The 17,740-nt window shown below is 44.7% G+C and overlaps 1 protein-coding gene across 2 annotated transcripts; it reads right to left on the bottom strand.

The window, feature by feature from the left end:
* Nucleotides 1-2,720: 2,720 nt before the first annotated feature.
* HNRNPDL (heterogeneous nuclear ribonucleoprotein D like) lies at nucleotides 2,721-15,427 on the bottom strand. 2 transcript variants are annotated; one of them, XM_038759119.1, is made up of 8 exons: nucleotides 15,277-15,427; nucleotides 8,060-8,228; nucleotides 7,800-7,961; nucleotides 6,181-6,312; nucleotides 5,967-6,081; nucleotides 5,286-5,456; nucleotides 4,861-4,948; nucleotides 2,721-3,682 (listed from the first exon to the last, which is right to left on the bottom strand). In XM_038759119.1, the coding sequence occupies exons 1-7, from the start codon at nucleotides 15,360-15,362 to the stop codon at nucleotides 4,878-4,880; spliced, it is 906 nt and encodes a 301-aa protein (XP_038615047.1). In that variant the 5' UTR covers nucleotides 15,363-15,427; the 3' UTR covers nucleotides 2,721-3,682; nucleotides 4,861-4,877. The 2 variants fall into 2 exon arrangements, with proteins under 2 accessions (XP_038615047.1, XP_038615046.1); XM_038759118.1 differs by lacking the exon at nucleotides 2,721-3,682 and adding an exon at nucleotides 4,307-4,448.
* Nucleotides 15,428-17,740: the final 2,313 nt, after the last annotated feature.

Raw genomic sequence — 17,740 nt, 5'->3', positions numbered from 1 at the left:
AATAATAATGATGGCATTTGTTAAGCGCTTACTATGTGCCGAGCACTGTTCCAAGCGCTGGGATAGATACAATAATAATGATGGCATCATTATTATTAGGTGTGGTGGGAGAGGAGGGCGGGGATGGGCTGACCAGAAAGGAGGACTGGTGAAGTTTTAAGCATTGTTCTTGAGGTAAAAGACAGCAGTAACTACTCAATGAGGTGATGCCGAGCAGCTGTTCGAATAATCAGTCAATCGTATTTATTGAGCGCTTCCTGTGTGCAGAGCACTGTACTAAGCGCTTGGGAAGTCCAAGTTGGCAACATCTAGAGACAGTCCCTACCCAACAGCGGGCTCACGGTCTAGAAGACTTGTCCTTGAGTCTTTGTGGGTACAGTGGTCAGCATTTGCCAGACCCCTGAGGAGATGGCTGAATTGTCCTTGGGTCCTTGAGGGTGAAGAGGCCAGTGACGATTAGGAGCAAACAGACTAGGTTGGGGGGAGAAAGAGGGGGCTGAGTAGGTATGAAGGCAAGAGCCTTTGAAGTGTAAAAATTGAACATTCTCCGCCTTGAAATGTTGTTTTTTTTATCCACCAAAGGTTCACTAACAACCTTGACATCTTTGCCTCCTTTTACACCTCTCATGGGCCGTAGTTGGGTACGGACCGTCTATGTTGCCGACTTGTAGTTCCCAAGCGCTTAGTAGTGCTCTGCACGCAGTAAGCGCTCAATAAATACGATTGAATGAATGAATAGGCCATTAAACCTCTTGGCTCTTCCTATACAATATTTCCCAGATGTGTCCCATCTCCATCCATTTAGCCACCACCACCACTGGGCTACCGAATTAGCTTCCTTATGGCCCCCCTACCTTAGACCCCCTCGTCCCCCTCTCCATCCCCCCCATCTTACCTCCTTCCCTTCCCCACAGCACCTGTATATATGTTTGTACATATTTATTACTCTATTTTACTTGTACATATCTATCCTATTTATTTTGTTAGTATGTTTGGTTTTGTTCTCCGTCTCCCCCTTTTAGACTGTGAGCCCACTGTTGGGTAGGGGCCGTCTCTATATGTTGCCAACTTGTACTTCCCAAGCGCTTAGTACGGTGCTCTGCACACAGTAAGCGTTCAATACGAATGATTGGACTGTGAACCCACTGTTGGGTAGGGACCATCTCTATATGTTGCCTACTTGTACTTCCCAAGCGCTTAGTACAGTGCTCTGCACACAGTAAGCACTCAATAAATACAATTGATTGATTATCATTTTCATTTAAACATAATCCTTTAGACTAAAGGCTTCACCTCAACAATCTCCCTTCCCCGCAGGGACAGCTGAGAAACCGTTCCTGCCGCCGAAGCCACAGTATCCACATTTTGGGGCTGCGGCATTTTTTTCCCCCCACTGCACTCTAAAGTTTGGACGGAAAGCAGGTGGAGGGATCAATTTCTTTTAGACTGTGAGCCCACTGTTGGGTAGGGACTGTCTCTATATGTTGCCAACTTGTACTTCCCAAGCGCTTAGTACAGTGCTCTGCACACAGTAAGCGCTCAATAAATACGACTGATGATGATGATCAATTTCTCTTATGTTTGGGCTGCTCCTTCTTGTTGAACCTCATCTGTAAAATGGGGATGAAGACAGTGAGCCCCCCATGGGACAACCTCATCACCTTGTAACCACCCCAGCGCTTAGAACATAGTAAGCGCTTAATAAGTGCCATCATTATTATTATTATTGTTGTCACCGGGCACCAACAAGCCCTTCTTCAGCAGCATTTTTTTAAAATGGCATTTATTAAGCGCTTACTATGTGCAAAGCACTGGGGAGGTTACAAGGTGATCAGGTTGTCCCATGGGGGGCTATCTTCATCCCCATTTTACAGATGAGGTAACTGAGGCACAGAGAAGTTAAGTGACTTGCCCAAAGTCACCCAGCAGACAAGTGGCAGAGCCGGGATTTGAACCCAGGACCTCCGACTCCAAAACCCGGGCTCTTCTGTTGCCCCGACACCCACTTGAAAACTTCCACTCATCCGAGCTGTCTTTTAGGTGCAATTTGGAAGCAAGTGTGGCTGTTAGTAATAATAATAATGGCACTTGTTAAGCGCTTACTATGTGCAAAGCATTGTTCTAAGCGCTGGGGGGAATACAAGGTGATCAGGTTGTCCCACGGGGGGGGCTCACAGTCTTCATCCCCATTTTACAGATGAGGTAACTGAGGCCCAGAGAAGTGAAGCAACTTGCCCAAAGTCACACAGCTGACAACTGGTGGAGCCGGGATTTGAACCCATGACCTCTGACTCCCAAGCGCGGGCTCTTCCCACTGAGCCACGCTGCTTCTCAAGTAGCAGTGCTTTGCACATAGTAAGCGCTTAATAAATGCCATCGTTATCATTACTACCATGTCAGGGCTGGCTTTTACTCAATGTACCCAAGAATATGGGCTCCGTACCGAAGTAGGCATTCAAAATACACCGTCGTGGGTTTATCTTCCATTTATTCGGACAAATTAAAAAAAAAAAAAACGGAAGCTAGTGGGAGGGTAACAAACCACTTTTATCACAGCTGTCTTACATTCATTTGAAAAAACGGTTGCCTACAAGCCAGGTTTAAGGTCTCCCTCCGCACACCAGACCACCGCGGGCCTGGACCGGGCCAGCCCTGCCCTGGGGGACCCCCTACAACCTAGGCATGTCGTAACACTACTCGGCATAAATGCACTAGCTGCATTGGAACTGGAAAAATAACTTTTATTTCGAGTACAAAACAATACGGAGTACATGACGAGGGGTTTTGCGACGACTTTCCCTTAACTTTGACGGTTAAAAATCGTTAACTGCTGAAGCTTTCCAAGCGTAGGTCCCAACGGGAGAAGCAGCTTCTTCAAGTGGCGGAGACTGCGCCCAGTTCCCCAAAACATTTAACTGCCCATCTGGTGCTAAAACCTTGCCGGTAAGATCCATCGACGGGTTTTGCTGAATATTCCCTCTGACGGGACCCAACCTACGCAAGAGGGCTTCTCTTTACAGGCAAGGACTCAAAGCAAGCATCTTTCCACCCCCTAAAAAGCAATTATTGAGGGGGGGGGGATCTGTTCAGGGAGTTTGTCAAGGCGTTTCTTTTGCAGAAAAAAGAAAAATCCAGGATGCCCAAAGCATCCAGTTGCTCATATGGGGGAGACCTCCCCCCCACACACCAAAAAACACCCTTTGACTACAGCAGGAGTCACGATAGTTTTAAACGGATTTCCAAAGCTGTGGCACAAAAATCTGCCACCAAATAAAGTGAGCGTACTGCTGCTTTAAAAAAAAAAAAAATTACCCACCGGTCATTAATCCCTAGAAGTCAACCGTGCCCAGATTATTGCTATTTAAAAATGAGACATTTACAAAACCATTTCAGTATCCGGCACAGACGCACAAACACACACACAAAAAAAATCACATCAAGTACGCATCGGAGGATCACCTAACATGAAACGATATAAAGATCTGTATAAACACAATCCACAAGTCGTAACACAGATGGCGGAGGACAAAGTAAAAACAAGGACACTAATCAGCTACTATTTACAATCGGACGTCATAATTCACTAAGAAAGTCTTTTACAAAAGAGCCACCTCAGCTCAAACAGGAGGCCACCCTCTCTGTTCGACGTCGCCGGTCTGCAAGGTAAGTCGCTTTTCTCCACCTAAAACAAAACAAAGGACCCCGTTAGACCTGCGCGACCCTTGCAAGCCTTCAAAGGTCCACTTTCATGAATTGCTTTTTAAGTCCTCAACTTATTCCTCTTCAATACTTAAAGATCATATGCACTGATCGGCGGAAGTTCAGGCGGAATTCGCCGCGATCCATCTAACCAGAATTTGATCCCGGGAACCCGACTTCCCAGGCTAAAATAGGGACAATCTAGGGAGCTTCCCTAGAGACGCCTCTAGGAAGCAAAATAATAACAAATTACGTATTAAGGGAGCGGCCAAATTGGTCTGCGCGACGGGGACTCAGGCTGGTGCATATGATCTTTAAGTTTTTTTTTTTCCCCGACTTTATAAATTCGTGTTTGTTGGCAGATTTCACTATTGGCTATAAAAAGAAAAAGCAAGCATTAAGTCTTAAAGAGTGCACTTAAAAATGAGGCTCCACATTTGAAATAACACTAAACAGAAGACCAAAACGATTAAGCTGTAAAAAGGCATTTTATGTACTTTAACTCCTGTAAAAAACCATTTAAGTTAAGAACATTATCTTCAAAAGGTTTTTTTTTTTTGTTTTTTAAAAAAAAGAAGCCAAAGTCTGAAGTTTTTCCACTTTAATCTTTACGCTGGTACATGAAGTTGGAAGAGACCATACCACAGGACAGCGTTTTCTGGTGTATGCCTTGCGCTCAGCCCGCAACGTGCGACCCCCAGAGAGAGAGACGTGGTCAGGGTGACACACGGCCTGCAATGAAGTTCCCGCTGGCGGGTACAAACAAGGTATAATGTCAGAGTTAGAAGACAACATGCTTGTTTCCTTAAGTTGTACCCACTTCAGTACTTTACCTGTTAATAGCTCTAAAAAAGTTTAATTACTCCTTTCCTGGCGCACAAAAGCCAACAGAAAAAACTCTTAAGTTTTTCTGCAGTACTACGGAAGGCGAGATCGGATTTTAAAGTTAAAGATCTATAGACACTTTTAGGCAAAAACACACAGGTTGCTTTTTTTTTTTTTTAAAAAAAAAAGAATCGTTTAATAAGTTAACAAAGCTCAGTAAAAAAAGAAGACAAAAACCATCGGGCTACGCGAAGCGTTTTACGTTTTTCATTTGTCTATTGATCTTTAAATTCTATTCGACTTAGTGGAAGTGGTCTCTTGCGCTCCCGTACCCACCTGCTTCTTCCAGGTCTTTAGTATGGCTGGTAATTGTTTTGGTGATTACCACCACCCCGGGAAGCTTTTCCGTATGTACTTTGCTGACCTGGTTGGAGAAGGGAAGAGTTACTTCAGACAAGTCTGAAGTGGCGGTTTTCGAAGTACCGGCAGTCGGGACAGTGGCATTCTCGCGGAGACCCAAATTTTAACCTTTTCTCTTTTTTTACGCATTTCATACACGCCATCAGATCGCGTCAGAACGCAACGACTCGGAACCGAGGGCTCGGTGAAGCGCCTGCCGTCGGATTTCACGGCGCTACCGGGTCAAGAAACGTGCCTGACCATGCAATAAAAGGGGGGGGGGGGGGGGGGGGGGGGGGGGGCATGTTTTAACAGTGAATTGCATTGCCATTGGTATAGGAAATGAAGGTAAATATTCTTACCACTGTAGTCTGTATATCCCTGTCCATATCCATAGCTCCCATAGTTATACCCAGTATAATCATATCCGCCATAGCCACTATAGCTTTGGTCACCACCATAGGCGCTACTGTAATTTCCATATCCTTGATCATAATAGTTATTAAATCCTTGGTTCCAGTTTTGGCCCTGACCTGAAACAATGCACGATTGTTAGGAAATACCTCCTGACCCCCCTGGTCGAACAAACTAGAAAGCGTGGATTGCGCTTTCATGATTATATATATTATATATTAATATATACATACAATTTTAAAAAAAATTCATCCTCCTGTTCTTAGTTCTTGGTCAGCATCAGGGACCCAGGATGCTACCCCAAAAAACTGTTTTCAGCTGCCATAAAAGGGGGGTAGAAAGTCCAATTGTGCCACTTATCATATTCCATGGAAAACCAGGACAACTCTAAGGATGATGAGCTATGCTTCTTAGGATGGATCTCCCCCAGCCCCACCTAGGGACGTTTCAAGGACCACGGTGTAATGGGATCCTAACCTTTAAGAAGATTAGGGTAGTCTACAAAGTCCTTTAAATTCAAAATTTAGGACTAGACAAAGCAATGAGGCCTGGTTCTACAGCTCTTTCGGGGCCTGCTTAGATCCGGGAACGGGATCCTCAAACGCGGTTCTTTCCGAGCCAAGCCTCACCTCTGCCTCGCCCCCGGGTTCCGCCTCTTCCTCCAGACGCGGCCCCCCTTCCTCCTTTCTGTTGCTGCTGCTGCTGCCTGTACACTTCCTTGGGCTGAGCCACTTTGATTTCACACTGGAGAAAACAGGAGAAAAGGTTTCACATCGTGGAAAAGGCAATCACAGCGCCTCAACTGTTTCGTTCATCTCGCTTCTCTAGGTCACTCGGCCTTACCTTCCCAGAGCCAATCTGATGGTATCTGCTTTCTAATAACTTCTTTACTGGCTCTTCATCCGTGTACGTGATGAAACAGAATCCCCTTCTCTCATTTGTCTTGGTGTCCATTGGCAATTCAATATTTTCAATCTGAGGATGTAAGCACGGAGCCGTGCTAAACGTCGCGCGTAAAACCTCCCAAGCACCCGAGGTCTGCGCATTAAACACCGGCCCGGAGGAAATTCACCCAACACGGCTTAATGGCAAATAGACTTTGTCTTTCATGAGCCTCAAAACTTAGCTAACGTGGGCAGGGCTTCTTAAATATAAACCATGTTAGCCCGTTAATATTTAGCACAGATTCTTGTAAATGGTGACAGATTTTTCACTAGGATTCACTGGAATTACTTGATGACTACAACTCCAAGCCCAGAATGGCGAGTATACTTGGCCACAGGGAATTATTGGGAGTTTTGGGGTGACATTTGGGAATCAGCGTGGCTTGCTGGACAGATGACGGTACTCGGAGTCGGAGGGAACTGGGTTCTAATCACAGCTCTGCCACCTGCGTGTGTGACCTTGAGCAAGTCACTTGACCGCTCTGCACCGCAGTTACCTCATCTGTAAAATAGGGATTGGAGAAGCAGTGCGGCTCAGTGGATAGAACCCGGGCTTGGGAGTAGGTCATGGGTTCGAATCCCAGCTCTGCCACTTATGAGGGAACTGAGGCACAGAGCAGTTAAGTGACTTGCCCAAAGTCACACAGCTGACAAGTGGCAGAGCAGGGATTTAAACGCATGATCTCTGACTCCAAAGCCCAGGCTCTTTCCACTGAGCCACGCTGCTTCTCTATCACTTATCAGCTGTGTGACTTCGGGCAAGTCATTTAACATCTCTGTGCCTCAGTTCCCTCATCTGTAAAATGGGGACTGAAACTGTGAGCCCCACGTGGGACAACCTGATTACCTTGTACCCCCCCCCCCCCCCCGCAGCACTTCTTAGAACAGTGCTCGGCACATAGTAAGCACTTAATACCATAATTATTATCACATTACTATAAGAGCGTGAGCTCCATGTGGGACAGGGACTGTGTCCAGCCTGATTAAACTTGTATTTACCTCAGCACTTAGAACAGTGCTTGGCACACAGTAAGCACTAAACAAGCATCATAATGACCATTAACCATCACTTGGTTTCTTCAAGATCATCATCATCATCATCATCAATCGTATTTATTGAGCACTTACTATGTGCAGAGCACTGTACTAAGCGCTTGGGAAGTACAAATTGGCAACATATAGAGACGGTCCCTACCCAACAGTGGGCTCACAGTCTAAAAGGGGGAGACGGAGAACAAAACCAAACATACTAACAAAATAAAATAAATAGGACAGATATGTACAAGTAAAATAGAGTACTAAATATGTACAAACATATATACATATATACAGGTGCTGTGGGGAAGGGAAGGAGGTAAGATGGGGGGGATGGAGAGGGGGACGAGGGGGGAGAGGAAGGAAGGGGCTCAGTCTGGGGTTTCTGTAGGGTAGAGTCCAGGAGGAATAGGTGAGCAGGACGCGATAAAACTCTCAGAGTCCCGGGGCGAGACGCAACGCCGATTCGGAATCCCCTCCTACCTCTCCAAACGCTCCGAAGTATTCTTTAATTTGTTCCTCCGAAGTGTCCGGACTGAGCCCCCCTACAAATACTTTCTTGGGAGGCTCCTTCCCTTTGAGGGCCTTTGCCCTTTTGGGATCTATCAGCTTGCCGTCCAGTTTGTGCTCCTTCAGTTCCAACACCTACAAGACAGAAGGGTGGCTCTGAGAGGCCTCCCCCGAGCGCAGGGTGTCCCCCCCGGGTCTCCCCGAGCCCGAGGACGCCAGCCGGGCCCCGGTACCTTGTCCACGCTGGCGGCGTCCTTGAAGAGCACAAACCCGAAGCCCCTGGACCTGCCGGTGACGGGGTCGGTTTTAATCGTGCAGTCCACGACCTCTCCGAAACGAGACAGGTATTCCGTCAGGTCTTTCTTGCTCGTATCCCAGCTCAGGCCTCCGATGAACATTTTCCTGCAGGCGGGGTGGGGCGGTTTTAGCGACCGCCCGCCTTCTCGTCAGACGGAAAAACCCGCTTCACTCTCATCAAGGCCCATTTCATCCGTTCTCGCTGCTCTCACGCTCGGCTCCACCATCGCCCCTTCCCCACGGCCGACGTCTGTGCCGTCCAGTTTAGTCAACGCTTAGTTGAAGGCCCATCTCCCCCATCTTACCTCCTTCCCTTCCCCACAGCACCTGTATATATGTTTGTACATATATTTTACTCTATTTATTTATACATATCTATTCTATTTATTTTATTTTGTTAGTATGTTTGGTTTTGTTCTCTGTCTCCCCCTTTTAGACTGTGAGCCCTCTGTTGGGTAGGGACTGTCTCTAGATGTTGCCAATTTGTACTTCCCAAGCGCTTAGTACAGTGCTCTGCACATAGTAAGCGCTCAATACGATTGATGATGATGATGGCCCATCTCCCCCGTCTCACCTCTTTCCCTTCCCCACAGCACCTGTATATATGTTTGTACATATATTTTACTCTATTTATTTATTTATTTGTACATATCTATTCTATTTATTTTATTTTGTTAGTATGTTTGGTTTTGTTCTCTGTCTCCCCCTTTTAGACTGTGAGCCCTCTGTTGGGTAGGGACTGTCTCTAGATGTTGCCAATTTGTACTTCCCAAGCGCTTAGTACAGTGCTCTGCACATAGTAAGCGCTCAATAAATACGATTGATGATGATGATGGCCCATCTCCCCCGTCTCACCTCCTTCCCTTCCCCACAGCACCTGTATATATGTTTGTACATGTATTTTACTCTATTTATTTGTACATATCTATTCTATTTATTTTATTTTGTTAGTATGCTTGGTTTTGTTCTCTGTCTCCCCCTTTTAGACTGTGAGCCCTCTGTTGGGTAGGGACTGTCTCTAGATGTTGCCAATTTGTACTTCCCAAGCGCTTAGTACAGTGCTCTGCACATAGTAAGCGCTCAATAAATACGATTGATGATGATGATGATGATGATGATCTCCTCCAAGAAGCCTTCCCTCTCCTCCTCTCCCACTCCCGTCTGTGCCGCCATGACTCGCTGCCTTCATTCATCCTCCCTCCACGGCACACGTGTACGTATCTGTCATTTCTTTGAATGTATTAATGTCTCGTCAGACGTTAATCCCGTTGTGGGCAGGGATGGGGGGGTCTACCAAGTAGGTTATAGTACTCTCCCAAGTGTATAGAGAAGCAGGATGGTGTAGTGGAAAGAGCCCTGGCCTGGGACTCAAAAGGTCGTGAATTCTAATCCCAGCTCTGCCATTTGTCCGCTGTGTGGCCTTTGTGCCTCAGTTACCTCATCTATAAAATGGGGATGAAGACTGGGAGCCCCACATGGGACAGGGACGGTGTCCAACCCGATTTACTTGTACCTACCTCGGCGCTCAGTGCAGTGCCTGGCACACAGTAGGTGCTTAACAAAAACCACAATTATTATGGTTACTGCTTAGTACAGTGCTCTGCACAAAGTAAGCACTCAATTTACTTATATATTAATGTCTGTCTCCCCCCTCAAGATGGTAAGCTCACTGTGGGCAGGGAACGTGCCTGTGTTACACCATAACAACAATGGTATTTGTTGAGTGCTTTCTATGTGCCGAGCATTGTTGTAAGTGCTGGGATGGAGAAGCAGCGTGGCTCAGTGGAAAGAGCATGGGCTTTGGAGTCAGAGGTCATGGGTTCGAATCCCGGCTCCACCACGTCTGCGGTGTGACCTTGGGCAAGTCACTTAACTTCTTTGAGCCTCATCTGTAAAATGGGGATTGACTGTGAGCCCCATGTGGGACAACCTGATCATGTTATATCCCCCCAGCGCTTAGAACAGTGCTTTGCACATAGTAAGCCCTTAACAGATGCCATTATTATTATTATATTATTACAAGGTGATCGGGTTGTCCCACATGGGGCTCATAGTCTTCATGCCCATATTTATTTTATTTTGTTAGTATGTTTGGTTTTGTTCTCTGCCTCCCCCCTTTTAGACTGTGAGCCCACTGTTGGGTAGGGACCGTCTCTAGATGTTACCAACTTATGCTTCCCAAGCGCTTAGTACAGTGCTCTGCACACAGTAAGCGCTCAATAAATCCGATTGATGATGATGCCCATTTTCCCTATGAGGTAACTGAGGCCCAAAGAAGTAAAGGGACTTGCCCAAAGTTAGACAGCTAAGTGGCAGAGTTGGGGTAGAACCCACGAACTCTGACTCCCAAGCCCGGGCTTTTTCCACTAAGCCACACTGCTTAGGCGTTTAACAAAAAACACAATTATCAGTATTATTGCTTAGTGCGATGCTCTGCACAAGGTAAGCACTCAATTTACTTATTAATATTTATATTAAGGTCCACCCCACTGCCCCCACCAAGACGGTGAGCTCGCTGCAGGCAGGGAATGCGTCTCCAACAATGATGGCATTTGTTGAGCGCTTACTATGTGCCAAGCACTGTTCTAAGCACTAGGGAGGATACAAGATAATCAGGTTGTCCCCCGGGGGGTTCGCGGTCTTCACCCCCATTTTACAGATGAAGTAACCGGGGCACAGAGAAGCGAAGTGACTTGCCCAAAGTCACACAGCCGCCAATGTGACAACAATGTCTGTGCTATATTGTCCTCTCCCAAGTGGCTGGCACACAATAATAATAATAGAGATCATCATCAATCGTATTTATTGAGCGCTTACTGTGTGCAGAGCACTGTACTGAGCGCTTGGAAAGTACAAGTTGGCAACATCTAGAGACGGTCCCTACCCAACAGTGGGCTCACAGTCTAAAAGGGGGAGACAGAGAACAAAACCAAACATACTAACAAAATAAAATAAATAATAGAATAGATATGTACAAGTAAAATAGAGTAATAAATATGTACAGAGATGTACTGTGGCTCAGTGGAAAGAGCCCAGGCTTGGGAGTCAGAAGATCATGGGTTCTAATCCCCGCTCCCCCACGTCTGCTGTGTGACCTTGGGCAAGTCACTTGACTTCTCTGAACCTGAGTGACCTCACCTGTAAAATGGGGATTAAGACTGGGGAACAATAATAATAACAATTATTATTATTAATGATGGTATTTGTTAAGCGCTTCTTCTGTGCCAAGCGCTGTTCTAAACGCTGAGGTGGATACAAGGTGATCAGGTTGTCCCACGTGGGGTTCACAGGCTTCACCCCCATTTTACAGATGAGGGAACTGAGGCAAAGAGAAGTGAAATGGTGTGACCAAAGTCACCCAGCTGACAAGTGGCGGAGCCGGGATTAGAACCCATGACCTCGGACTCCCAAGCCCATACCTGGGCTTATCAGCTGTGTGACTTTGGGAGAGTCACTTCACTTCTCTGGGCCTCAGTTCCCTCATCTGTCAAATGGGGATGAAAACTGTGAGCCCCACATGGGACAATCTGATCACACCTTGTATCTACTCCAGTGCTTAGAACAGTGCTTGGCACAAAGTAAGTGCTTAACAAATACCATCATCATTATTATTCCTAGTAGGCGCTTAACAAATACCGTTATCATTAATGATTATTAGTCTGTGAGCCCACTGTTGGGTAGGGACTGTCTCTATATGTTGCCAATTTGTACTTCCCAAGCGCTTAGTACAGTGCTCTGCACATAGTAAGCGCTCAATATATACGATTGATGGTGATGATTCTCTGGGCCTCAGTTTCCTCATCTGTAAAATGGGGAGGAAAAGTGTGCGCCGCACGTAGGACAGCCTGATAGAGAAGCAGCGTGGCTTAATGGACAGAGCCCGGGCTTTGGAGTCAGAGGTCACGGGTTCTAATCCCAGCTCCGCCAACTGTCAGCTGTGTGACTCTGGGCAAGTCACTTCACTTCTCTGTGCCTCAGTTACCTCATCTGTAAAATGGGGATTAAGACCGTGAGCCCCCCGTGGGACAACCTGATCACCTTGTAACCTCCCAAGGGCTTAGAAAAGTGCTTTGCACGTAGTAAGCGCTTCATTACTATTATCACCTTGTATCCTCCCCAGTGCTTGGCACATAGTAAACGCTTAACAAATACCATCATTATTCCTAATAGGCGCTTACATACCATTATTATTAATAATAATAATAATTATTCTCTGGGCCTCAGTTCCCTCATTTGTAAAATGGGGATGAAAAGCGTGAGCCCCCCCGTGGAACCACCTGATCACCGTGTATCCCTCCCAGCACTTAGAACAGTGCTTGGCACATAGTAAGCGCTTAACACATGCCATCATTATTATTATTCTCTGTGCCTCAGTTCCCTCGTCTGTAAAATGGGGATGAAGACTGTGAGTCCCCCATGGGACAACCTGATCACCTTGTATCCCCGCCAGCACTTAGAGCAGTGATTGGCCCATGGCAAGCGCTTAATAAATGCCATCATCATTATTATTATTATTATTAGTCTCTGCTTCAGTTCCCTCATCTGTCAAATGGGGATGAAGCCTGTGAGCCCCCCGTGGGACAGCCTGATCACCTGGTATCCTCCCCAGTGCATAGTAACTGCTTAATAAATGCCATTATTTGTATTAGTATTAGTCTCCACTTCAGTTCCCTTATCTGTAAAATGGGGATGAAGACTGGGAGCCTCCCGTGGGACAACCTGATCACCTTGTAACCTCCCCAGCGCTTAGAACAGTGCTTGGCACATAGTAAGCGCTTAACAAGTACCAAAATCATTATTAATATTATTCTCTTTGCTTCAGTTCCCTCGTCTGTCAAATGGGGATGAAGCCTGGGAGCCCCCCGTGGGACAACCTGATCACCTTGTAACCTCCCCAGCGCTTAGAACAGTGCATGGTACATAGTAAGCGCTTAACAAGTACCATCATCATTATTATTCTCTTTGCCTCAGTTCCCTCGTCTGTAAAATGGGGATGAAGACTGTGAGCCCCCCGTGGGACAACCTGATCACCTTGTATCCCCCCCAGCACTTAGAGCAGTGATTGGCACATGGCAAGCGCTTGGTAAATGCCATCATCATTATTATTATTAGTCTCTGCTTCAGTTCCCTCATCTGTCAAATGGGAATGAAGACTGCGAGCCCCCCGTGGGGCAACCTGATCACCTTGTATCCCTTCCAGCGCTTAGAACAGTGCTTGGCACATAGTAAGCGCTTAACAAGCGCCATCATTATTACTATTCTCTATGCCTCAGTTCCTTCATCTGTAAAATGGGGATGAAGACTGTGAGCCCTCCATGGGACAACCTGATCACCTTGCATCCCCCCCACCGCTTAGAGCAGTGCTTGGCACATGGCAAGCGCTTGATAAATGCCATCATCATCATTATTATTATTATTAGTCTCTGCTTCAGTTCCCTCATCTGTCAAACGGGGATGAAGACTGTGAGCCCCCCGTGGGGCAACCTGATCACCTTGTATCCCTCCCAGCGCTCAGAACAGTGCTTAGCACATGGTAAGCGCTTAACAAGCGCAATCATTATTATTATTCTCTGTGCCTCAGTTCCCTCATCTGTAAAATGGGGATGAAAAGTGTGAGCCTCACGAGGGACAACCTGATCACCTTGTATCCCCCCCCAGGGCTTAGAACAGTGCTTGGCACATAGTAAGCGCTTAACAAGTGCCATCATTATTATTATTATTCTCTGCGCCTCAGTTCCCTCATCTGTAAAATGGGGATGAAGACTGTGAGCCCTCCGTGGGACAACCTGATCACCTTGTATCCCCCCAAGGCTTAGAACAGTGCTTGGCACATAGTAAGCGCTTAACAAGCGCCACCATTATTATTATTCTCTGTGCCTCAGTTCCCTCATCTGTAAAATGGGGATGAAAAGTGTGAGCCTCACGAGGGACAACCTGATCACCTTGTATCCCCCCCCAGGGCTTAGAACAGTGCTTGGCACATAGTAAGCGCTTAACAAGTGCCATCATTATTATTATTATTCTCTGTGCCGCAGTTCCCTCATCTGTAAAATGGGGATGAAGACTGTGAGCCCCCCGTGGGACAACCTGATCACCTTGTATCCCTCCCAGCGCTCAGAACAGTGCTTAGCACATAGTAAGCGCTTAACAAGCGCAATCATTATTATTATTCTCTGTGCCTCAGTTCCCTCATCTGTAAAATGGGGATGAAAAGTGTGAGCCCCACGAGGGACAACCTGATCACCTTGTATCCCCCCCCCCCAGGGCTTAGAACAGTGCTTGGCACATAGTAAGCGCTTAACAAGTGCCATCATTATTATTATTATTCTCTGTGCCGCAGTTCCCTCATCTGTAAAATGGGGATGAAGACTGTGAGCCCCCCCGTGGGACAACCTGATCACCTTGTATCCCTCCCAGCGCTCAGAACAGTGCTTAGCACATAGTAAGCGCTTAACAAGCGCAATCATTATTATTATTCTCTGTGCCTCAGTTCCCTCATCTGTAAAATGGGGATGAAAAGTGTGAGCCTCACGAGGGACAACCTGATCACCTTGCATCCCCCGCCAGGGCTTAGAACAGTGCTTGGCACATAGTAAGCGCTTAACAAGTGCCATCGTTATTATTATTATTCTCTGCGCCTCAGTTCCCTCATCTGTAAAATGGGGATGAAAACCGTGAGCCCTCCGTGGGACAACCTGATCACCTTGTATCCCCCCCAGCGCTTACAGCAGTGCTTGGCCCATGGTAAGCGCTTAGCCAACGCCGTCAATATTATTATTGTTATTATTCTCTGTGCCTCAGTTCCCTCATCTGTAAAATGGGGATGAAGACTGTGAGCCCCACGTGGGACAGCCTGATCACCTTGTAACCTCCCCAGCGCTTAGAACAGTGCTTTGCACATAGTAAGTGCTTAACAAACACCATCAGTATTGTGATACAAGATTGAAGGAAGGAGTTATTGACCGCCAACGATCGATTATCGACCGCCCATCGATGGGAGACGATGAGGGGGCCTCGCCCTCCTCCGCCAGAGGGGGGCGCCGTCGCTCTCCTGCGCCTGCGCACTCGGGGCGGCGCGCCAGAGCGCATGCGCGCGGGCACGAGGGAGGTGACGGGGGCGCGCCCGGAGGAGGGGGGGAGGAGGGGGAGGTACCCATCATCCTGCTGGTTCTTGCTGGCGTTGATCTTGGAGCCCTCGGCGAACTCCTCCATGTTGCTGTAGTCGTTCATGTCCTCCATGGCGGCGGGGGGACGGAGGTCGGCACGGCGGATGCTGCCCGCTTCAAAATGGCGGCGGAAGAGGGCCGGCGCCCGCCCGCGCCCGGCCTTTATAGCCGCCCCGCCCGCCAATCCGGACGGCGCCCGCGCGGTGACGTAACGCGGGCGTGGTGACGTAAGGCGCGGGCGTGGTGACGTACGGCGCGGGCGTGAGGACGTACGGCGCGGGCGTGGGGACGTAAGGCGCGTGCGTGGTGACGTAAGGCGCGTGCGCACGCACCTCCCCTTCCACCCCTCCCTCACCCAACCCGCCAGGCGGAGCTGAGGCAAATCTATGGGAGGAGGGGAGGGCCCTACCATAACAATAAATAATAAGAATATCATTATTGTTACTATTTATTGTTATTTATGTATGCACAGAATATCAATAAATAATAATGGAATGGAAGAATGGTGTCATCATTGTTATTATTTATTGCTATTGATGTGTGCAGATAATAGTCACAATAAATGATAATGATGTGAGGCAATCATGACATCTTCATTGTTATTAATGCATGCATATAATAATCACAATAAATAATAATGATGTGATGTAATAATACCATCATTGTTATTATTTATTGTTATTAATGTGTGCAGATAATAATCGCAATAAATAATAGTGATGTGAGATAATCATGACTTCATCATTGTTATCATTCATTGTCATTAATGCATGCATATTATAATCACAATCAATAATAATGATGTGATGTAATAATACCATCATTGTTATTATTTATTGTTATTAATGTGTGCAGAGAATAATCGCAATAAATAATAGTGATGTGAGGTAATCATGACTTCATCATTGTTATCATTCATTGTCATTAATGCATGCATATTATAATCACAATAAATAATAATGCTGTGATGTAATAATACCATCATTGTTATTATTTATTGTTATTAATGTGTGCAGAGGATAATCGCAATAAATAATAATGATGTGAGGTAATCATGACTTCATCATTGTTATCATTCATTGTTATTAATGCATGCATATTATAATCACAATAAATAATAATGATGTGATGTAATAATACCATCATTGTTATTATTTATTGTTATTAATGTGTGCATATAATAATCACAATAAATAATAATGATGTGGTGCAAACATGACATCATCATTGTTATCATTCATTGTTATTAATGTATGCATATTATAATCACAATAAATAATAATGATGTGATGTAATAATACCATCATTGTTATTATTTATTGTTATTGTTATATGCATGCATCAATAACAATAGATAATAATAATGTGAGGCAATCATGACATCATCATTCTTATCGTTCATTGTTATTAATGTATGCATATAATAATCACAATAAGTAATAATGATGTGGTGTAATAATACCATCATTGTTATTATTTATTGTTATTGATGCATGCATATAACGATAACAATAAATAATAATAATGTGATGCAATCATGACATCATCCTTGCTATCATTCATTGTTATTAATGTATGCATATTATAATCACGATAAATAATACTGGTGTGATGTAATAATACCATCATTATTATTTATTGTTATTGATGCATGCATATAACAACAACAAATAATCATGGGATGTAATCGTGATATCATCATTGTTATTCATTGTTATTAATCTATGCATATAATAATCACAATAAATAATAATGATGTGATGTAATAATAACATCATTGTTATTATTTATTGGTATTGATGCATGCATAGAACAGTAACAATAAATAATAATAATGTGATGCAATCATGACATCATCATTGTTATTATTCATTGTTATTAATGTATGCATATCATAATCACAATAAATAATAATGTGATGTAATAATACCATCATTGTTATTATTTATTGTCATTGATGCATACATATAACAATAACAATAAATAATAATGGGATGTAATCATATTATCATTGTTATTATTCATTGTTATTAATGTATGCATATAATAATCACAATAAATAATAATAATGTGATGCAATCATATCATTGTTATTTATTGTTATTAATGTATGCATGTGATAACAATGAATAATAATAATGTGATGTAATCATGACATCATCATTGTTATTGTTATTAATGCATGCATATAATAACAATAAACAATAATAAAATGTAATAATGGTATAATTATTGTTATTATTCATTGTTATTAATATATGCATATAAATAATAATAATGTAATATAATGATGATATCATTATTGTTATTTCTTGTTATTAATGCATGCATATAATAACAATAAATAATAATAATGTAATCACGATATCGCTGTTATTATTTATTGTTATTAATATATGCATATAATAACCATAAATATTAATAGTGTAATGTAATAATGATATCATTGTT

This window comes from Tachyglossus aculeatus, chromosome 17 (assembly GCF_015852505.1).
Source record: "Tachyglossus aculeatus isolate mTacAcu1 chromosome 17, mTacAcu1.pri, whole genome shotgun sequence".
Lineage (NCBI taxonomy): Eukaryota > Metazoa > Chordata > Mammalia > Monotremata > Tachyglossidae > Tachyglossus > Tachyglossus aculeatus.
This window is presented reverse-complemented; position numbering and strand designations above follow the sequence as displayed.